The sequence below is a fragment of the Cryptomeria japonica genome, chromosome 10 (assembly GCF_030272615.1).
Source record: "Cryptomeria japonica chromosome 10, Sugi_1.0, whole genome shotgun sequence".
Taxonomy (NCBI): domain Eukaryota; kingdom Viridiplantae; phylum Streptophyta; class Pinopsida; order Cupressales; family Cupressaceae; genus Cryptomeria; species Cryptomeria japonica.
This window is the reverse complement of record NC_081414.1, coordinates 301,344,237-301,367,754: the sequence shown is the minus strand read 5'-3', so window position 1 is coordinate 301,367,754 and position 23,518 is coordinate 301,344,237. Positions and strand designations below refer to the sequence as shown.

General features: G+C 36.6%; 2 protein-coding genes across 2 annotated transcripts; both read left to right on the top strand.

Moving 5' to 3' along the window:
- Nucleotides 1–14,023: 14,023 nt before the first annotated feature.
- Nucleotides 14,024–15,342, top strand: LOC131858940 (UDP-glycosyltransferase 74E1-like). The gene is made up of 2 exons (XM_059212434.1): nt 14,024–14,116; nt 14,428–15,342. The coding sequence occupies exons 1-2, from the start codon at nt 14,024–14,026 to the stop codon at nt 15,340–15,342; spliced, it is 1,008 nt and encodes a 335-aa protein (XP_059068417.1).
- Nucleotides 15,343–21,146: 5,804 nt separating this feature from the next.
- Nucleotides 21,147–22,645, top strand: LOC131858939 (UDP-glycosyltransferase 83A1-like). Its single transcript, XM_059212433.1, has 3 exons — nt 21,147–21,630; nt 21,730–22,169; nt 22,337–22,645. The coding sequence occupies exons 1-3, from the start codon at nt 21,147–21,149 to the stop codon at nt 22,643–22,645; spliced, it is 1,233 nt and encodes a 410-aa protein (XP_059068416.1).
- The last annotated feature ends 873 nt before the right edge of the window (nt 22,646–23,518 follow it).

Below are 23,518 nucleotides of genomic sequence, written 5' to 3'. Positions count from 1 at the left end.
GCTTTTAATTTATATAAGTTAACATTTTTTTTTAACATGGTCATGCGCTCCACCCCGTGCTATCACTGTAGGTTACGTCTTTGGACGTAATAAGAATAGCCTAAAGGTCACATGTCATTATGATTTAATGAATCGGGATTACCATAGAAGCTAAGTATTGTAGCGAACAAGATATACTGAATAATTTTAGGCTTTATAGGAACTAGGTAGGATATTGGTGTCAAATCTATGTGTTCATGTATGTTAAGTAAATAATATGATTAAGGATGGGTTATGAAGACATGTGGATTCTAGTGAAAGTTAGTTTTAAACTGATAGTTCTGATACTAAATGTAAGTACAAATCCAATAACCAACAAGATGAGAGGGGGGGTGAATCATACAAACTTAATCTTCCATAAAAACATCAGATTCAACCTCGGTAACATATAATTTAGTAATATAACCAAAACTGTTAAACATGCAAACTCAAAAGCATATAAACATCATAAACCTCATAACACCAGATTTAACGTGGAAACCCAAATAGGGAAAAACCACTGTGGGATTTCAGACCCACTAAGAAATATACTCTCTAGAGTATGCTCGGTTAAAAGCAAATCCTGTTAAAGATTACAAATACATTGCTAGATGTGACCCAGTTAAGGGATTTCCCTCGAATCTGTTAGGATCTTCACCTTGTTAGAAGTGACCTTGTTAAAGGATTTCAAACACTCAATCAGAATGTCACCTTGCTAGAGGGTTTTGCAAATAAGACTATTAAGTCCACTCGGTTAAGAGATTTTCTGTCACTTTCACAAAATAACATTAATAAAAATCTATCTGCAACTTCACATCTAAAATGCTAAAGCAGATTCTTATTTGTTCAATACAATCTAGACATAGAACTAATCTTGTCCATCTGCTGGGCTTCTATACTCTGTTTTTCAAAACAGGTCTTCAAGCTTCAGTGCTCGGTAATCACTATGTAGCATCCCTGTGCATACACTTGCCTGCATACATTGTTTATCAACAGTTTCCTATTTATAAACAATTAGCTAACCGCTTAATCTCCTTGATCACATTTCCCATGATCAATCATAGCCATCAGATCTTCAAACTTGACTAGGTTCAATGCATCTTTCGATTTGAAAATGTTTTACCCTGCCTTGGAACTTGCATACATTTCTTGGAACTTGTGCTAGGGTATTGTGGTTCAATCTAAACTGTAGATCTTCCTGCCGATCTTCCATTGCCATAGATTCTTAACAAACTATATTTACGGCATACCAATCATTTAATCAGTTCCATCTCATCAGCTTCCTTCATTAAATAATGCATATAAACATTTAATGCATTCTGTTATAGCTCGGTTACAACTCGGTTACAACTCGATAAATACTAAACTTCACTCGGTAGACATTCCACCTTCATCAACCGATAGCGATAACCTTAGGGTTTATCGACTAGGTTCTTTGCTTGGTAACATATTATATTATTAACCTTACAATTTACAACATATGTATGATGTTAAAACAATCTAAACATCATGATCTCATCATTGTCTGACTCGATAATAGTTGCCCATTGAATACCTTATTCATCCCCTTATTCATCATATTCTTTCCTGTGTCTTTTACTGACATCTTTATATTCTTCAAATCATATTTCTCAAGATATGGCAACACCACACTAAATTAGGAAATCAATTTTTTGACATCAATGACAAAATAATAATATCAAGACAGTAAACATCCTTAATCAATTATATCCATAATCATCAACAACCTTCTCAATATCCTTTATTGAAATGTCAACAATCCTTCATTGTCTGTTATAATGCCAAATGCTAACAATCTCCCCCTTTGGCATTGATGGCAAAACCAATTGATTTGACCTTAAAAGATTTAGATTGCTGTGATTTTCTGAAATGCTGAAATGCTCTCTTGCTGTCAATAGATTTTCTCCCCCATACTTTAGACTTCTCCTATTTTTAGTCTTCTTTCCAATCTTCAGTCTTCTCCCCTTTCTCAATTTTCTTCCCCTTTGACAACAATGCCAAAAAAAGAACTAAAACATAATTTCTTCATGTATGAAGTGAATTCCTGCTATAATGTGTCAATTGAGTCTCGGTCAAAGCATTTTGTCTTCAATTTCTGTTCCCTATATGGTATCTTGTACACCTTTAGAAAACATCCTAAAGTGTGTAAATCAACATCAACTCCTAAAAGATATTCGTTGGAGTCATCGGATTGATGCTTTCACCGAACTCGGTCAGTGAGTAGAAGATAGGGGTAGGACCCCTAACTTACTTCTGAGATATTCAAAAGTGTGCCTTGGTAGTGGTTTGGTGAAGACATCTGCTATTTGTTCCTTTGTGCTAACATACTCCAACACCACTTTCTTCTTTTGAGCTTCTTCTCTAAGATAATGATATTTGATAGAGATGTGCTTTGTCTTAGAGTGCATAACAGGATTCTTTGAAATATTAATGGCACTAGTATTTCACAGAATATAGTTACTTGCTTGGCAACTTTCTCATTTATACCTTCCAACAATTGTTTGATCCATGCAATGTTGGTACAATTCAATGCCACAGCAACGTATTTAGCTTCTGCTGTTGACTGTGAAACACATCCTTGTTTCTTGCTAAGCCAACTCACTAAACTTTCTCCTAAAAAGAAATCTCCTCCACTTGTGCTTTTTTTGTCATAAATGTTGCCTACCCAATCAGCATCAGTATAAACTTTTAAATCAAAATCATTTCCTTTCTGATATACTAAGCCATAATCTTCAGTGCCTTTCAAGTATCTAAAAATTCTTTTGCTTGCTGTCATGTGTGTTTCCTTAGGATCTGCAGAGAATCTTGCAACTATACCTACTGCATGTGCTATATCTGGTCTATTGTGAACAACATATTGTAGCTTTCCAATCATGGATCGGTAAAGTGTCTCATCAACAGATGCAGATTCATTATTCTTTGATAATTTACAGTTGGTAGTCATAGGAGTACTTACTAGTTTTGAATCATCCATTCCAAATTTCTTCAAGATTTCTTTTATGTACTTGGATTGAGTAATAAAAATCTCATTTTTCAGTTGTAGTATCTGTAAACCTATAAAATACTTTATCTCACCGATTAATGACATCTCAAATTCTTTGCTCATTTCATTTCCAAAGTTCTTGCATAAAGAGTCATTTCCACAAAATATAATATCATCAACAAATATGGCTGAGATCAGTATTCCATTTTCATCATTCTTCATGTACATATTGTTGTTCTCACTTGTCCTTATAAAACCAATCTTAATCAAATAAGAGTGCAATCTTTCATACCATTCTCTAGGTGCTTGTTTCAAACCATATAAAGCTTTGTTCAATTTACATACCTGATCTTTATTCTTGTCTTCAACAAATCCTTCAGGTTGTTCAATAAAAACTTCCTCTTCTAATATTCCATTCATAAATGTAGATTTGACATCTATTTGATATACCTTGAAGTTTTTGAAAGCAGCATATGCCAACAATGTTCTTACTCCTTCAAGTCTAGCAATAGGTGCAAAAGTTTCACCACAATCAATTCCTTCTTCTTGAGCATAACCTTTGCAAACTAGTCTTGCTTTGTTTCGAATGACCTCTCCTTTTTCATTTAGCTTATTTCTAAAAATCCACTTTGTACCGATTACATTTTTGTCCTTCGGTCTTGGAATTAGTGTCCATGTGTCATTCTTCTTGATTTGATCAATCTCTTTTGTCATAACATTTATCCAATCTTCACTATTAAGTGTCTCTTTCACTATTCTCGGTTCAAATTCAGATATCAAACATGTGTTCTGTCTCAGTTTGTTCCTTGTCATCACTGGATCATCCTTATCTCCTATAATCTGACTTGGTGCATGATGTCTTCTGACATACTTGGTTAATATAGGCTCGGTAGGCTCTGTATGATCTTCTTCATCACTCGGTAACTAGATATTCTCTTCATTTTCTTCAACAGTCTTCTCGGTAAGACTTGTCGGTTGAACATAGACAAATTCATCATAGTCTTCTGGTTCCTTGGAATTTCCTTCATCATTTCTTTCTGCAAATTCATCAATTTTCACATTTGCACTTTCTACTATTTTGTTAGATGATTTGATCAGACATTTAAATGCTTTGCTTCTAGAAGAATAACCTAGAAATGTTCCTTCTTCACTTTTCTGATCAAACTTGCCATTTCTATCATCTTTGTGAACATAGCATCTACTTACGAAGATTTTAAAATAATTTAAATTAGGTTTCTTGTCATACCAGATTTCATATGGTGTCTTCAAAGTACCTTTCTTCAATTGTACTCGGTTAAGGGTGTAAACTGCTGTGCTTATTGCTTCTCTCCAAAATGTTTGTGGCACTTTCTTTTCAATCATCAATGTTCTAGGACAATCCACAATCGATCTGTTTCTTCTCTCAGCTATTCCATTCTGTTGTGGATTTCTCGGTGCAGAGACTTGTCTTTTAATACCATGATCATTGCAGAATAAGTTGAATTCATCAGATGTGAACTCTCCTCCTCTATCTGATCTAAGACATTTCAGTTGTCTTCCTGTTTCATTTTCAACTCTTTCCTTGTACCATTTAAACATTTGAAAAGCTTCTGACTTTTGTTTTAAAAACATTATTGACATCATCCTTGAATAGTCATCCACAAATAATATGAAATATTTATCACCATAATAACTTTGAACTTTCATAGGACCACAAAGATCAATGTGCACAAGATCTAAAATTCCCTTAGAAGTGTAAGACTTACTTGTAAAGCTTGATCTTGTCATCTTACCCATCTGGCATCCTCGGCACATAGCATTCTCAGGTTTTTCAAGACTCGGTAGACCTCTTACTTGGTGCTTCTTACCTATTTTGATCAAATTATCAAAATTTACATGACAAAACCTTTTATGCCATAACTAGGTATCATCTATCTTTGCATACAAACACTTGTTACGAGTTGAGTCAAGGTGCAATGTGTTACCTTTTTTCTGTGTCCCGGTAGCAGCTAACTTTCCATTCTTGTCATGAGCTTTGACAATTCCTTTCTGAAATTCAATTCGGTAACCTGTGTTGTTTAGCTGTGCTACACTCAACAAATTGTATTTCAAACCTTCAACCCTATAAACATCATTACATTTAGCATTGTCAAGAAGTGTTATAGATCCTTTACCTTTCACCGGACATGGTGCATCATTACCAAATCTAACATAGCCTCCATCATAATCTTCTAATATAACAAACTTGTGTTTATCTCCTATCATATGATGTGAGCATCCACTATCTATGATCCAAGAATCATTAGTATTTATGTGAGATATTAGGGCTTTTTCTTCATACCTTTCTTCATCTGATCCATCTTTGATAGCCACATAAACTACTTCCTCTGTATCAGTTTCATCTGATTTATCATCATTGGATTCCTCATCAGCTATTAAGCGTGTCTTTCTATCTCTTCTTTTGAAGTCTCGGTGTCCTCTGTAATGATTATCTTTCTGTCTGTCATCTCGGTAATCTCTCTTTTTAGTACAATCTTTGTCAAGACAATTAGAAGCTATATGTCCTATTTTATCACAATTGAAACATTTCAAAGGTAGTTTTCCTTTATACTTACCTTTGCCTCTAGGTAACCTTCTAGCTAATAGTGCTTCAAACTCTTCCTGCTTTCTGATTTCCTCATACAGTTTGTGTACTTTTTCCATGTTCTTATGAAATCTTTCACTTGCTCCACTGTGATCTCTTTCAGAGTACTTATACTTTATTTCATTGTAATCATTAGATTCATCAAGATGAAAAGAACTAAATGCAGATTCAACTCTATTTACCAAAGATCCACTATTATCAAAGTTACTTAACTCAAATGCATGTAGCTTACCAATAGTAGCATCTAAAGAAATTGGCATATTAGGTATAGATCTCAATTCATTGATTGCAGAGACTCGCATTGCATAAGCTGGTAGAAGGGTTCTTAACAACTTACTTGTTATATCCTTTTCTTCAATAGTTCCACCTGCTCCTTTGATTTGATTGTCAATCTCCTTTAGTCTTGTACTGTACTGAGTTATCTTCTCACCTTCATTCATCCTCATAGATTCAAGTTGTCCTCTTAGACTATCTACTTTTTCTCTTTGAACATGTTCATCTCCTTCATACACAGATATGAGCTTATCCCACATAGCCTTTGCATCATTGCAGCCTTCTAGGTCATTAAACTTTGAATTGGTCAATGAAGATGTTATTTCAATCATTGCTTGAATATGTTCTTGCTTTGCCTTTATCTCTTCCATTGTCAATGGATCGGTGCTCAGTGTAACAAAATTGTTCTCCAAATAGTATACAACATATTCTCCAACTCCTGATGATGCAGCTTCATCCTTTTCTGCCATGTAGAGAAACTTGACTTGTTCAGCTTCGGTGCATCCCTCTTATACATCTTTGGATCTTCAACTCAAGTGCCTTTAAACTTTCTTCTGGAGTCCAAAGCTCTGATACCAATTGATAGTTCTGATACTAAATGTAAGTATAGATCCCATAACCAACAAGATGAGAGGGGGGGGGGGTGAATCATACAAACTTAATCTTCCATAAAAACATCAGATTCAACCTCAGTAACATATACTTTAGTAATATAACCAAAAATGTTAAACATGCAAACTCAAAAGCATATAAACATCATAAACCTCATAACACCAGATTTAACGTGGAAACCCAAATAGGGAAAAACCACTGTGGGATTTCGGACCCACTAAGAAATATACTCTTCTAGAGTATGCTTGGTTAAAAGCAAATCTTGTTAAAGATTACAAACACATTGCTAGATGTGACCCAGTTAAGGGATTTCCCTCAGATCTGTTAGGATCTTCACCTTGTTAGAAGTGACCTTGTTAAAGGATTTCAAACACTCAATCAGAATGTCACCTTGTTAGAGGGTTTTACAAATAAGACTGTTAAGTCCACTCGGTTAAGAGATTTTCTGTCACTTTCACAAAATAACAGTAATAAAAATCTATCTGCAACTTCACATCTAAAATGCTAAACCAGCTTCTTATTTGTTCAATACAATCTAGACATAGAACTAATCTTGTCCATCTACTGGGCTTCTATACTTTATTTTTCAAAACAGGTCTTCAAGCTTTAGTGCTCGGTAATCACTATGTAGTATCCCTATGCATACACTTGCCCACATACATTGTTTATCAATAGTTTCCTATTTATAAACAATTAGCTAAGCGCTTAATCTCCTTGATCACATTTCCCATGATCAATCATAGCCATCAGATCTTCAAACTTGACCAGGTTCAATGCATCTTTCGATCTAAAAATGTTTTACCCTGCCTTGGAACTTGCATACATTTCTTGGAACTTATGCTAGGGTATTGCGGTTCAATCTGAACTGTAGATCTTCCTGCCGATCTTCCATTGCCATAGATTCTTAACAAACTATATTTACGGCATACCAATCATTTAATCAGTTCCAGCTCATTAGCTTCCTTCATTAAATAACACATGTAAACATTTAATGCATTATGTTACAGCTCGGTTACAACGCGGTAAATACTAAACTTCACTCGGTAGACATTTCGCCTTCATTAACCGATAGCGATAACCTTAGGGTTTACCGAATAGGTTCCTTACGGTTTACCGACTAGGTTCTTTGCTTGGTAACATAGTATAGTATTAACCTTACAATTTACAACATATGTATGATGTTAAAACAATCTAAACATCATGATCTCATCATTGTCTGACTCGGTAATAGTTGCCCATTGAATACCTTATTCATCATATTCTTTCCTATGTCTTTTACTGACATCTTTATATTCTTCAAATCATATTTCTTAAGATATGGCAACATTATACTGAATTAGAAAATCAATTTCTTGACATCAATGACAAAATAATAATATCAAGACAGTAAACATCCTTAATCAATTATATCCATAATCATCAACAACCTTCTCAATATCCTTTATTGAAATGTCAACAATCCTTCATTGTCTGTTATAATGCCAAATGCTAACATAAACTAGGAACCTCATAAGGCTTACTTAAAAATATACACATTTATAGTTTTCATCTTATAAGACCCATTTAAAAAAAATAAAAATGATCATTGATATATACACATGCCAAGAGGCAAAGTTCAATAAAACAAATATATACATGAACTCGTTGGGGCTGCTGCAACTGTGATCATGCGTAATGCAATATCTTTAGTCGATATCGCATAGCGATTGTACTTATCTAGCCTTTTCACTCTTCTTTATCGTGCATAGTGAAGATTTTTTACCATCCACATATAAAACTTTAGTTATCCATTAAATTTTGGTTTCTTTGCTGAGAAGAACCATAATAGATCTGTGTCGCTCTAGAGAGGGATACAGAGCTAAGCTATGGTTCCTCACGCTCTTTGTGAAAAATCTATTACAATTACTGATTATTATCCTCCTATCTTTGATAGATTATTTGAGTAACAAATACTAGAAAATAACACAACTCTAATTTCACAAACTCATATGAATGCACACACAATGAACACAATATTTTTGGACAATTGTCCCTGGAAAACCCCGAAGGGAAAACCAGTATTGCAAATGAGGAATATATATTAACTACAACAAATCAAGAGATACAAATACTGCTTGCTTGTTACTGGCAGAGCTTCGACGACCTCCCAATTTCTCCTACTGAGATCCCACCCCACTACTATCCCAATGCTGTCACTATGCCCTTGCTAACACTGCAAGTTCTTCACACAATTCATTCATTCATTCATCATTTTCCAAATGCCCCCTGACCCCCTATTTACTACTCTCCTTGGAAAACCAACGGCCGAGATTAATTCTCAATCAATGGCTGAGATTAAAAACAACTAAACAACCCTAACTAAATTGGTTGCTAGAAGTTTTTAAAAAGAGTCAAATAATTAATAAGAATTGTTTGAACTCTAACTATATTTGTTAGCAAACAATTATTTACTAATTATTTAGCAAATGGACAAACAATTGTCCAAGCTAACAAACTAACAAACTAACACTCCCTCTTAGTGAGGAAGTTGTTCTGCATGACACCCAACTTCTCTCTGAAGAAGATGAATTTTGCTTTCCCCAATGCCTTTGTCAGAATGTCTGCTACCTATTGATTTGTAGGTATAAACTGTAGCTGAACAACTTCACGCTATACACAATCTCTGATGAAGTGATACCTGATGTCTATATGTTTCGACCTATCATGAAACACCGGATTCTCAGTCAACTTAATGCAACTCTAATTGTCGCAGTGTATCACTATAGTCTCCATCTTCTGACCAAACAAGGCTACTAGCAACTTCCGAAGGCATATAGCTTCACATGTCGCCATGCTAGCTGCTATGTATTCTGACTCTGCAGAACTTAGAGCCACAGACTTCTACTTCCTGCTGAACCAAGAGACAACTCCTGATCCTAGACTGCAACAACACCCTAAAGTGCTCCTCTTGTCTGTTGTACTGCCTACCCAATCTGCGTTAGTATAGCCCATCAACTTGATTCCTTCACCTCGAACATATCTAATCCCATACTCGATTGTACCTCACAAATAATGCAGCACATGCTTTGTCGTTGTCCATTGCACTCCCTTTGGTTCAACCATGAACTAACTAAGAGAGTTAACTGCAAAAGATATATCTGGCCTGGTGTTGACCAAATACATGAGAGAACCAATCAACTACCTGGATAATGTGGGATCTACATCCTTCTCCCTAGATGTATCTACCTTCCTCCAATTAATGATCATAGGTGTAGACATGGCTTTGCAATCTTCCATCCTGAACCTTTTCAAGATTTCAATGCAGTATTTCCCTTGTCCAAGGAAAATCTCTCCATTTGTCTGCCATACCTCCATGCCTGGAAAGTAGTGCATAAGTCCCAAATCCTTCATCTCGAACTCTGCTACAAGGTCCCTCTTGCACTCTTCTATGAGTCCTAGTGAACCTGTTAGAAACAAGTCATCCACATATAGAACAAGAATGAAAATCTCACCCCCAACCACCAAGTAGTAGAGATTAGCATCCGCGTCACTCTTCAGAAATCCCATTTCCTGCAAGTAACTATCAATGTGCTCATACCACACTCTGGGAGCCTGCTTGAGTCCATACAAAGCTCTCTTTAATCTACACACGTGGGTCTCTTTGTTGTGTGCTACAGAGCCTTCTGGTTGTTCTATGTATACCTCCTCTTTCAAATCACCATTGAGGAACGTTGTCTTGACATCCATTTGATGGATCTGCCATCCCATTTGTGTTGAAATTGAGATTACAGCTCGTATAGAAGTATACCTGGCAACTGGAGCAAATGTCTCCTCATAGTCTATTCCCTCCTTCTGAGAGAACCCTTTTGCCACAAACCTTTCCTTGTATTTCTCAATGCTACCATCTGCACCGTGCTTGATCTTATAGATCCAATGTGATCCAACCACAGCCCTATCTGTTGGTCTAGGCACTACCTCCCAAACATCATTCTGCATAATTGAAGTATACTCCTCAACCATAGCATCTTGCCACACTTGATGTTGTGCAGCCTCCTGATAGCTAGAAGGTTCACTATCTACCAACTGACTAACTAATGCAACATAGTCATCAAACTTGACTGGTTGTTTCCATTATCCTAGGAGTACCCACTAACTCTTGAGTATTTCTTTGTGTCTGCTGAACCTTACGATTGTTGTTGCCAATAGTAGAAGATGAAATATCAACCTCCATGTCTTCTTGATGCATCTCTTCTTGCACCTGTTGCTCCATACTCTAAGAACTCTCACCTCCTGAGCCTATGCTTGTACTAGTAACTGTACTAGAGCTTTGCTGACCTTGATTCGATTGAGTGATCCTTGGAGCTTGTGTTGGCTACTCACTCTGATCATCTGCTGGCAAATCTCTGGATCTTCTAAATGCCTTGTCCTCCATGAACTTGACATCACATCGAACAATAATCCGCCTGGTCCCTGGAATGAATATCTGATATGCCTTTGAGGTTTCACTATACCCCACAAAGTACCCTCTTTCTACAGTTTGATCTAACTTGGTACATGTATCCTTTGGAATGTGACAATATGCCAAACTCCCAAAGATCCTGAAGTGACTAACATCTGGCTTCTTCCCAGTGAATGCTTCCTCTGGTGTCATCTTCCCTAGCACCTTATGTGGAACCCTGTTTTGTATGTATACTGCCGTACTACATGCTTCTGCCCATAAGTAATGGGGTAGGTCCTGATCATGTAGCATAGCCCTTGCTACCTCCGATATGGATCGATTCTTCCTCTCAGCAACCCCATTCTGTTGTGGGTTGTAAGGAATAGTCCACTCTCTTTTGATTCCTTCCCTGGTACAAAACTCTTGGAATTCATTCCCTTTGTACTCGCCTCCATTGTCTGACCGAAGAACCTTTATCTTCCTTCCTGTCAAGTTCTCCACAAGAGCCTTGAACTCTTGGAAGCGACTGAAAACCTCATCCTTGGTCTTCAAGAAGTATATCCAGGTCTTGCTGGAGAAATCATCAATAAAAGTACTAAAGTACTCATACCCTCTGAGAGATTTCGTCAACATTGGTCCACATACATCTGAATGTACTAGATCAAGAACACCCTTGGATCTAGTGTCACTCCTTGGAAAAGTTGCTTTCACAAACTTCCCCAACACACATCCCTTACATACATCGTCATGCTCTGTGCTCACCTCTGGAACACCTGTCACAATCTCATGAAGCAATTTAAGTGCTCCATGATGTATATGGCCCATCCTCCTATGCCATAGCTCTCCAAGATCTCTAGGATTACTGTTGCTCATGAGTACCTTAGGAGTATCAAACTGCAACCTATAAAGTCGACCACTCCTAACTCCAATAGCTATGGGTGATTTCCAATCCTTATGCTTAATCAATACATTTGCCCCTCTAAAGAGTACATTGTACCCTTTGTCCCGAAGGATAGATATAGAAATCAAATTCATCCCTAAGCCTGGAACATGCAACACATCATGAAGAGGAATCATCTTACCATTCTCCCTCTGAAACTGAACAGTCCCTTTCCCAACTGAGTTGAGTTTGGACATGTTTCCCATAGAGATCTGGATTCTGGTGCTCTCCTCCTTATAACTGGAGAAGTATTCTCTAACTCCTGTCATATGAAATGACGCCCCACTATCTATGTACCAAACACTCTGTGAGGTTGAGCTAACCATACACGCTATGAGTGCAAACTCATCTTCCATTCTATTCGAGAGCTCATCTGCACTTGCTGAAGCTGCAACTTGCTTCTTGCCTTTCTTGTCATTCTTCTTCCTTTCTGGGCTATCGTTGACATAGTGGCCAAACTCGTGACAGCCGTAGCACTTGATCTTCAACAAGTCTTTCTTCTTCTTCTCACTTTGAGGATTTGATCCTTTGCTGGACCCCTTCTTTGCTTTTCCTTTACCCGCTAGGGCAATGTTCTCCTGTTCTGCCTCACTTTTATGACTCTTATTGTTGGCTCCATTGACAAGGCTTAGTCTAAGCTCCTCCTGAGTGAAGTCACTCCAAAGTCGATCCCAACTTGGTAAGGTGTCTCATCCAATCACAACTTGAACAAAGACATCCCACTGCTTAGAAAACCCATTTAGGGCTATTCGTACTAGCTCATCATCACTTGGTTTATCTCCAATAGCTGCTAACTCATCCTTGACAAGTCTGAGTCTGGTGAGGTAACTCGTCACGTCTTCTCCCTTATTCATTCGGGTATTCCTCAGCTTTTCTCTGAGAATCAGCTTCTGATTAGTGGTAGCATTCTGGTACAGATTTAGAATGACATCCCACATCTTCTTTGTAGTATCTAACTCAGCAATATGTGGAATAATATGGTCCTTGACACCATCAAGGATTAGCCTCCTCGCCTTGGAATCATCCTTCTTGTATGCTGCAAGCCGTGTTGCATCTGTAGGTATAGTCACAACAGTGGTAACATATTCCTTGATACCATTCTCTTCTAGCAATAAAGAAATTCTGGCTTTCCAGACACCAAAATTAGAGGCTTTCCAGACACCAAAATTAGAGGCTCCATCCAATCTGTCTTGATCTCTTAAACCAACTGAGGCCATCTCAAAGGTTAAAGCAAATAAAAATTCTAAAGAGGTTAAACTAGGTTTTATAAACCCTTAGTTTCCTTTGCCTAGGGTAAATCTCTTCTACCCTTAACTTAGCTCTGATACCATGTGAAAAATCTATTACAATTACTGATTATTATCCTCCTATCTTTGATAGATTATTTAAGTAAAAAATACTGGAAAATGACACAACTGTAATTTCACAAACTCATATGAATGCGCAACACAATGAACACAATATTTTTGAACAATTGTCCTTGGAAAAACCCCAAAGGGAAAACCAGTACTGCAGATGAGGAATATATATTAACTACAACAAATCAAGAGATACAAATACTGTTTGCCTGTTATTGGCAGAGCTTCGACGACCTCCCAATTTCTTCTGCTGAGATTCCACCCCGCTACTATCCTAACACTATCATTGCGCCCTTGCTAACACTACAAGACTACTTGCTAACACTACAAATTCTTCACACAATTCATTCATTCATTCATCGTTTTCCAAATGCCCCCTAACCCCCTTATATACTACTTTCATTGGAAAACCAACAGCCGAGATTAATTCTCACTCAATGGCTCAGATTAAAAACAACTAAACAACCCTAACCAAATTGGTTGCTAGAAGTTTCTAAAAAGAGTCAAATAATTAATTAGAATTGTTTGAACTCTAACTACATTTGTTAGCAAACAATTATTTACTAATTATTCAGCAAATAGACAAACAGCTGTCCAAGCTAACAAACTAACAAACACTCTTCTCATCCCTTTTCCTTTTCAGGGTCACATTAATCCTATGATGCAACTTTGGAAGCTCGTCTCCCATGGATTCCTCCTCACTTTCCTCAACTCCCACACCAACCATAACCGCATACTCACAGCCAACACTCCAAATTCCTTCTTTGATAACATCCGAATGATATCCGTTCCCTTTGAATTTCCACCTATGGATACTCTGGAAGGCGTTGAAAATGGAATTGAGGCGTTGGCAAAGGACACGGGGCCTTCCGTAATTGATAGTCATTCAGGAAATAAACGCCAGGGAAGAAGAAAACAAGATCACCTGTATATTTGCAGACGTCTGGATGTGCTTTGGCTTACAACCGGTAGCCACGCTCCATAACCTTCCTCTCGCCGCTTTTCACATAGCTCTTGTTTCACTCTTTGCCATTCGCTACTTTAGTGCCCATCTGGTCTCGCTTGGCATCCTTCATTCTGATGGTAACATTTAATCATTACTCTTTCAATCGATTTTATTATTTATTTCATGATGCGAACGATATTTATAAACCTCTTTATCTTTGTGGGTTTTATGTGAAGGAATTCCAAAGAAAAATAAAAAAACAAAATATCTCCCCTCCATGCCGGCGCTGCGTTCTGGAGATCTTCCGTGGTCGTGGGCAGCGGAAATACATGATTCGGAAAGGGATTCGCATGGCAGAGGATGTCAAGCACATCAAATGGGTCCTCTTCAATTCTTTCTTAGAGATTGAAGCTCCAGTAGACAAAACGTTGTCCAAAGATGTGGGCATTTATCCAATAGGTCCTCTAATTCCTCCTGAGTTTTTCCATAGCAGGACGGTCACGAAGGTCCTTCCAAGCTTCTGGAAAAATGACACAGAATGCTTACAGTGGTTAGATAAACAGTGTGCTCACTCTGTGATCTACATATCTTTTCGAAGTTTGGTAGTTCTGAGTGAAAAGCAATTGGAAGAACTTGCTCTGGGAGTGGAGGCCACACAGAGACCGTTTCTATGGATTGTACGTTCTGATCTAGTGAAAGCAAGCAAAGCTATTTTACCTGCTGGTTTCTTGGAGCGAGTGAGAGATAGGGGTTGCATAGTTTCATGGGTGCCACAATTAGAGGTGTTATCTCATCCCTCCATAGCTTGTTTTGTGACTCACTGTGGATGGAATTCCGTGCAGGAAAGCATCACCATGGGCGTGTCCATGCTTTGTTGGCCTTACCATGCAGACCAGTTTGTTAACCGCACGTATGTTGTGGATGTGTGGAAATTGTGTCTGCCATTGCATGCGAATAGCCAAAGAATTATAGAGCAGGGGGAGTTTGTGAAAGGTGTAGAGATTTTACTGGAATCGGAACAAGGCGTGGAGATCAGAGAGGAAGCGAGAAAATTGAAGATAATTGCTCGGGATGCAATCAAGGACGGGGGCTCCTCATGGAATAACTTTAATCTATTTGTCACAGCCATGAAGCGACAACAAAATGAATGAATTGCTTTCTGAAGCGATTGTTTTGTTTCACTTGGCTCCTTTTCTTGCATGAAGCAATACTTTTATCCTGTTAAGGTGTCTCGTGTCGTACTCCCACATAGGTGATAAGGTGTCCCTTGTGTCGTACTTCCACATAGGTTATGTCATCCATGTTGTTACAAGACACTCTTGTTCAGCAACCTATCATAGAATACAAGAAAAATGATGTGATAAAGGCTATTTTGTTAAAAATGGACCTTACTTAGTAACCATGTTTTCATTTTGCCAACTCTTCATGTAGAAAGTGAAGGGTGTAAATGCTATGTATTTTCATCAAAGTTCATGTTTTTATTTTATCAATTAAAAATATAAATGTGTTTCAGCATTGCTGTTGGGTTGAGTTTTGTATGTAGAGTGTTGATAATATAATTTAAAAAAAAAAAAAAAAAAGCCGAAAAAAATTATACAAGATGTAGAAATATAGAATTCACCAAATTACCAAATTATAATATGATCAATCATCCATTTTCTAAAAATATTATAATAAAATATAGCAATTAGATCTATAAAGGGAATGTTAGAGTGAAAGCAATGGTGAATATGGTTGCTAAAAAAGGTTAAATAATGAACCAAAAAATGTCAAGAAAGATATTCTTATAAAGCATCTATAGGAAAAACTAATAGAAGTAGATAATGAGATATAAAAATTAAGATAATGCACTCAAAAAAATTAAACCTAAAAAAACTTATAGGGATAAAAGTATAGGGTTTGGGAATTAAACATTAATAATTCAAATTATTAAGAAAATTAAATGTATTATTAGAAAGAAATTAGTTATGAGAATTATCTTAAAATTTGATAAGAAAAAATGTTGTGAAAAATGTATGCGCTAAAATATCTTAACTAAAATAGTATTACTTCTTTTGTATTCTTTTGACAAATTGTACCTCTTACCTTGTGATTGAATCTTGATTAGATCTTAAATAACATTCCTTGATTCAATCAGATCATTTGTGAAATAACGTTATACCTATCACTAGGGACTAGGGTACATTGCATGTGAATACTTTCCATAATTTAACCTTTCAGAGGCTCTTCTTTCACCCTTTCAAGCTCAAAGGAACTATCTTTAGCTTCCTCCTAGCATTGGCACATGCCATTTGAATAGCCAATGAAGTATACACAATACTTTTTAGTAATCAAAGATGCTCTAAAACAAGCACTATTACTAGCATGAGAAAGATATTTTTATGGCCAAGGATACTAGCCATTAGTTTTGGGAGTAGGATATGTGTGCACCACTTTGTTTAAATATGTGACCAAGATGGTAAGGTGTAATAGATGCCAAAGGTTTACAAGAAATATGAAATATATAAATACTTGACTAAAAATAACTTGAACTAAGGGTCCATTCCAATAGTAGGCCATTGATTTTATTACAAAAAATCACTAATAAACCTAGCAATATTTTAAAATGAATACTTGTAGCCAAAATTATTTTATCAAACGTGTTATATGAATTACTACAAAGAAAAATAATGCAAAACTTATAATGCATTTCTTACTAACTGATGTTACTCCTAGGTTTAGGGTGCCTCAAATAATCATTTCTAGTAATGTTATGTGTTTTAGAGCATATGAAAGAATTATATTCCAAAAAACATGGGATCAACATTACTTATTGATCTCCTTATCACCCTCAAGGAAATGGAAAAACTAAATATGATAAGAAAACTTTGATATTAGATTATCATTAGGACCTTAGAGCAAAATAATAGTAGAGTAGATAAATTTAAGGTTCTAGTCTAGATTGACATAATTAACTCTAAAAAGAATATAGGTAGAAGCCCTTTTGAATTATTATATGGGAAAAATACTACATTTCTTATAAATTTGGAGTTGTGTACCAAATCCTATGATACGTTGAAGTAATTGAAGAATATTTGATCACTTAAGGGTTCAACTATGGATCTAGGAGAGATTTAAAGTTCAAAGATATTAACAAGAAGGGACCTAATGAATCCATCCATGTGAAAATTCTTTATTTGAAGAGATTACATGTGGAAAAATACATTTCTAGTGAATCAAATAGACACTTTTCTTGAAAGATGGAGATCCTATATAACATTATCCATTGAGCTCAAAACCACACCCTTTGACAAATCACATCAATTTTATATTGGTTATTCATTAAATGAGTTGAAAATATATTAAATATTGTAAATGTCACTTTTATATAAAGATTTTTCAATAATTTTATGCTAAAAAGTAATTTTGAGAAATTTGTTGACATGTGTATTGGGCATCCAATTGAATGGTTTTTGAATCAACAATAAGTTCCAAATTTTGGATCAAGAGGTTTTGTATATCTCTCTCTAAAAATTAGTTGAGAAATGTTAGATAGCTGAGAAATGTTAGACATAGTTAGAGAGTGTCTCCATCCAAGTACTTCCGCATGTTTGGATCCAGACCTAGTCATATTAAAATGAGAATTTTTTCTTTTATAGTGGCTTGCTTCAGTCAAACCCTCCAAGGGACCACCATGCAAAGGTAGGAGAGAACGAGATCCCTTGCTACTACCCACCACCTCAATAGGCATACTAGTGAAAAAGAACATAGAAAAATCTTCTAAACCAACGATGGAAGCAACATGGAGGAAATCCTTAGCTAAACCCACCTCCATAGGGCCGTCGAGGAGAATAGAACTAACATCACTACTAGGAACCATACCTAAAAGGATATAAGCCTTGAAAATTAGTCTCATAGAGGTGGAAACACCCAAACCATGGAGACCTGCAACTCCAATGAATGCCCAAAATCTCAACTAGAAGGAGATAAACCGAGGACCCACCTCAAACATAGCCAAAGGGGCATAAACACCTTCTAAGTAGAAAACACCATAAGCCACCAGAGACGAAACCCTAGGAGGGGGCAAAATTGAAGCACTTAAAGAAGAGAAAGAGTTTGAATAGATGAGCTCACTGAGACAAACCCCAAAATAGGGGAAAAAAATACACCATAGGAGAAATAGGGAACTCGCCCAAAGGTAGAGGACACAAGGCCTCCCAACCTTAGCCCAATGCAAGAAGGTAGAGAAAGGCCAATAAATATTAGGGGCACCACATGAAACTCACTATCGGTTAAAAGGAGGGACCACCACAAGGATGAGTCCCTTCCAAAAAGTAGAAGGATCAGCCAGTGAGACATCCAAGAATGGGGCACAAACAACAACCTCCAAGCATATTCAATTGCCACATGAAGGAAAAATCGCTTGCAATAGGGAAAATACCTCACGAAAGGCACTAGGGGAAGGTCCAAAAGCCTTCAAACAAAGGCCAAACAAAGTTTTCAACATGATAGGAGACACAACCAAAGCCCACTCCAAAACTATAGAGAAGAGGATGAAGACCCAAAGCTCAACAAACTTGGCTAGACTACATACTCCATCCTCACCATCCACATCTTTCTCGCCTCCATCCTTCAAATTGCTTGCATCAGTGCCACTGCTGGAAACCCTAACAGAGCTCACCATCAATATTATACAAAGGGGATAGTTAATAATATTTTCTTGTTAGTGCAGAGGCCATTGTTAAATGTATGTTCATTTTCATGGGTACACAATTTATTATATACAGTATTAATAATGTGACTAAAATGAAAGGTATGTGATTCTTGATCTACAAATTGGTTTCCTAATCAATTCTCAAACAATAATATTGAAGGAGATCCTAATTTTATCATTAAGAGTTTAAAATATTATAAAGTAGAACATTGGAGCCTCAATTAACTTCATGAAAAAGATCTTGAGATTTTGGATAATTGTCAAGTGTTAGAATCAGTGCAATTTCTAAGGAAATTAGTTGGTGGATTGGGTTTCCAATTCAAGCATCCAAATATATTTTAGTGAATAACCTATATTGGGAGAGGATTTGATAAATTTCCTTTTTACTTATGAAATCAAAATTTTATAAAACAAGAGTGATTTTATTTTCTATGATGGTTACTTTTTCTATTACAATGATTACTATCACTCTGATTAGTACTCTTTCATTATTTTTGATGATTTTCGAATTCCTTGAATGTATTTTGGATAACAATATGGAGTTGGCTTCAGTTATCAAGAATTATGTTATGTCTATTTTGTTCTAGTTTGATGATTTAAATATTTTGATGAGAGAGTGTCCTTTAGATAGGTACTTGTGTCTTGATTTCATGCCCTTTTTCATCTTACCTTTTCTAATATTTTGGATCCTTTGCAATATTTAGATATTCTAGCAAGCACTTGAAAAAAATCAATACTCTAATAGAGTCTCTTTTTCCATCAATTCAATCTTTTTTTGAGTTTGATAAGGCAATTATTGAAGATATTTCCTCTCTTGTTTGGGTTTATGCTGATTCCAATTATCCTATTTAGTACCTTGAAAAATACCAAAATCTTGTGAGTCCATTGTTTCCTCCTTTTTATTAGATTTTCTCAAGCATTACTTTTATACATTGCTTCGTTTGATTGATGATATTCAACTTGGATTCTTCTTTTTATTGGAAAATTTGAAGGGCGAGTAAAGAAGTTCTTTTCTTTTTGGATGTTCCTTTTATTTATTTATGGTTGTCTCTATTAAATGTTGGAGGTTTTCTTATCTCTTGTGTTACTTCTCTTGTTATCTTTATTTGAAGTTGATTTATATAGTTTCTTCTATAGTTTCATTCTTTTGTTCTTTAGAGCTATCTATTCTTTTAGATGCTTATTCTTCACCATTGGTTATTTTTGGCTTCACTTCTCTTTGGTTGTGAGAGAGGAAAATATGAAACTTGTTTAGATTACTTACCCCCTTGTCTCCTTAATCTTGGTCCTTGGATATTGTATGGTTTGGATTTGTAATTAGCTCCCTCTAATAGTCTTTTTGGTGGTAATGATTTCTATCATATGCCACCAAGTATAGTAGGAAATATCATTCCTTTTTAGGTATTTCTAGATAGCGATGTTATGAACTCATCTCTTAATCTTCATAGTTGCATTATAATAATACCAAAGAGTATATTAATAGCTCTAATTAGTGAGATTGAATAAATGATATTACAAATAGAGTGAGAGATTCTCCTCTTAGACAAGGGGCATGTAAGGGATTTCAGAGCATTCAACTATGTTTGATAAATGTAAACTAAGAATACTTGCAAAGAAGGGTACTTCTAGTAAAAGAATCATTTGAATGACAACATTCATAGTGTTCATCCTCCCCATACTTCACATCCTATGAGCATTTAGTATTTGATAGTAACAACATTTGTGACTCTCCTATAGTGCTTATGTTATATCTTCAAAACCTAATTATCATATCTAAAAATCCAAACATATTCCATAAAATAAAGAGAAAATATAATGATTATACTAAGAAGTGGAATTAAAAAACCCTAAGACATTCAATCCGTACTATATCTGATAGCTATACAACTATATTAGAATACTTTTATCATAAAATATAACTATTAAAATAATAAGCAGACAATGTTAAATGAACAAGAAATCTTGAATAGACCTTCCAAATTTTAAATTAGATATTTAATCTATATATTTAAACCCTCACGGGAACGGAATGTGCTGTTTAAGGCCCGCCCTCGGCGTAACGCGATTTTCACTATGCATGATACTGGAGATCCGGAAAGCTAGATAAATACAATCCCTATATGATATTGCCTAACAGACAAAAGTTGTCAGGCGAGGGTCCCTTCTCAAAACGATGTTTTACCCATTATATTTTGGCGTCTTTACTAAGAATAATCTTAAATCTGTGCTGCTCTGGAGAGGCGTAAGGAGCTAATCTCAGCCATGGCTCCTCACGCGCTTCTCGTTCCTTTTCCTGCACAAGGTCACATTAATCCCATGATGCAGCTCGCCTGGAAGCTCGTCTCTCATGGATTCCTTGTCACTTTCCTCAACTCCGACAGCAATCATAACCGTATGCTCAAAGCCAACACTCTAAATTCCTTGCGTGATAACATCAGAATGATATCCGTTCCCTTCCAATTCCCAGCTATGGATACTCCAGAACGTCTTGCAAACGCTATGGAGTTGTTGGAAAAGGGCATGGGGCCTTCTGTAATCGATCAAGTTGTTCAGGAAATAAACGCCAAGGAAGAAGAAAACAAGGTCACCTGTATAATTGCGAACGTCTGGATGTGCTTTGGCTTACAGCCGGTAGCCATGCTCCATAAAGTTTCCCTCGCCTTTTTTCACACTGGTTACGTTTCACTCTTCGCCATTCTCCACATTACTGCCAATTGGGTCTCGCATGGCATCCTTCCTTCAGATGGTAACATATAATCATACCCTGTCAATCGATTTTACTTTTTATTTCATGATGCAAACGATATTTAAAAACCTTTTTCATCTTTGTGAGTTTTGTGTGAAGGAATTCCGAAGGAAGATAAAACAATTCAATATCTTCCCTCCATGCCGCCGCTGCATCCTGGAGAGCTTCATCGGTACTGGGCAGGCGAATACATGTTTCGGAAAGGGATTCGCATGGCAGAGGAAATCAAGCACACTAAATGGATGCTCTTCAATTCTTTCTTAGAGATTGAAGCTCCAGTAGTCGAAACATTGTCCAAAGAAGTGGGCGTGTATCCAATAGGCCCTCTAATTGCTCCTGAGTTTCTCAAATGCACGACGAGCACTAAGGTCCAACCAAGTTTCTGGAAAGATGAGACGGAATGCTTACAATGGTTAGATAAACAGTGTGCCCGCTCTGTGATCTACATATCTTTCGGAAGTTCTACAGTTCTGAGCGAAAAGCAAGTGGAAGAACTTGCTCTGGGAGTCGAGGCCACCCAGAGGCCATTTCTGTGGGTTGTGCGCTCCAATCTATAATGAGAGGAAGCAAACCTGTTTTACCCGCTGATTTCTTGGAGCGAGTAAGAGATAGGGGTTACATAGTTTCGTGGGCGCCACAGTTAGAGGTGTTATGTCATCCTTCCATAGCCTGTTTTGTGACTCACTGTGGGTGGAACTCTGTGCAGGAAAGCATCACCATGGGCGTGCCCATGCTTTGTTGGCCTTATGTCGCAGACCAGTTTCTTAACCGCATGTATGTTGTGGATGCGTGGAAATTGGGTTTGCCATTAAATGCGAATAGTCAAGGAATTCTAGAGAAGGGGGAGTTTGTGAAAAGTGTAGAGATTTTGCTGGAATCGAAACAAGGCCTGGAGATAAGAGAGGAGTCCAGAAAGTTGAAGATAATTGCTAGGGATGTAATCGAGGAGGGGGGCTCCTCGTGGAATAACTTTAATCTATTTGTCACGGCCATGAAGCGACCACCGAATGAATAACTTGCTTTCTGGATCGATTGTTTTGTTTGCTTTCTGATCAGGTCGTCCCTTGGGTCATCTATGTGGTTACAACACATTCTTTCTTGTTCAGCAATCTGTTTTAAAATCAAACAATGTTGTGCTAAAGGCTATTTTGTTAAGAAATGGGCCTTACTTAGGTAGTAATCATGTTTTCATTTGGCTAACTCTTCATCTAGATAGTGAAAGGTGGTGAAAGGTGTTAATGCTACGATCTTTCATCAATTATGATGATGCTATTGTATTATAGATGTGTCTTTGGTATTGTTGTTGGCTTGAGTTTTCTATAAAGAATGTTAGTAATATAATTTAAATTTTTTATATTTTGTTAATAATATAATGTAAAGACAAAGCATTGAGAAATTTTCAATTTCAAATTTGTTAAATTGTGTATTCTTTTTAATTCAATTCAATAATTTGTAATGTCTTTAAAACTTTCTCTCTTATGCAATTTAATGAGATTATAATTGTTCTAAGATAACTAAATTATGAAACGCGTTGTAATCAGATGTACATAGTCTGAATATAGATGTAAAGGGTTGCTGTCTCGGGCAGATCAGTAGGCTTCTGGGGTGATAAGTCCCTTCCGATTCTCAGCAGGTGGAAGTTGTGGTGATTGACAAATGGTTAATGCCAAGCTACAGTTGTGTGAGAACTGGATGAAAAACTTATATAGGGGGAAGCAGAGTACCCCGCCATTCACGAGAGAACGTTTCTACAGTGTGCTTTACTTTCCCAGGCGAAGGTTCATGGTGGAGAAATCCAAGGAGGACCAAAATAGCATTCCAATGAGCAAAGGTGTTCAAAGCGATTGCAAAACAGAGGTGAAGTAGAAGCAGTAGCAGAGAAGTAGTG

What these genes read in the sequence shown, in the direction of transcription:
- LOC131858940 (XM_059212434.1), top strand. Translation starts at nt 14,024, where the DNA reads ATGATATCCGTTCCCTTTGAATTTCCACCTATGGATACTCTGGAAGGC. An exon ending in CAAAGGACACGGGGCCTTCC is followed by an intron (nt 14,117 to 14,427) that starts GTAATTGATAGT and finishes TTTTATGTGAAG; the next exon opens with GAATTCCAAAGAAAAATAAA.
- LOC131858939 (XM_059212433.1), top strand. Translation starts at nt 21,147, where the DNA reads ATGGCTCCTCACGCGCTTCTCGTTCCTTTTCCTGCACAAGGTCACATT. An exon ending in TGGCATCCTTCCTTCAGATG is followed by an intron (nt 21,631 to 21,729) that starts GTAACATATAAT and finishes TTTTGTGTGAAG; the next exon opens with GAATTCCGAAGGAAGATAAA. An exon ending in AGAGGCCATTTCTGTGGGTT is followed by an intron (nt 22,170 to 22,336) that starts GTGCGCTCCAAT and finishes AACTCTGTGCAG; the next exon opens with GAAAGCATCACCATGGGCGT.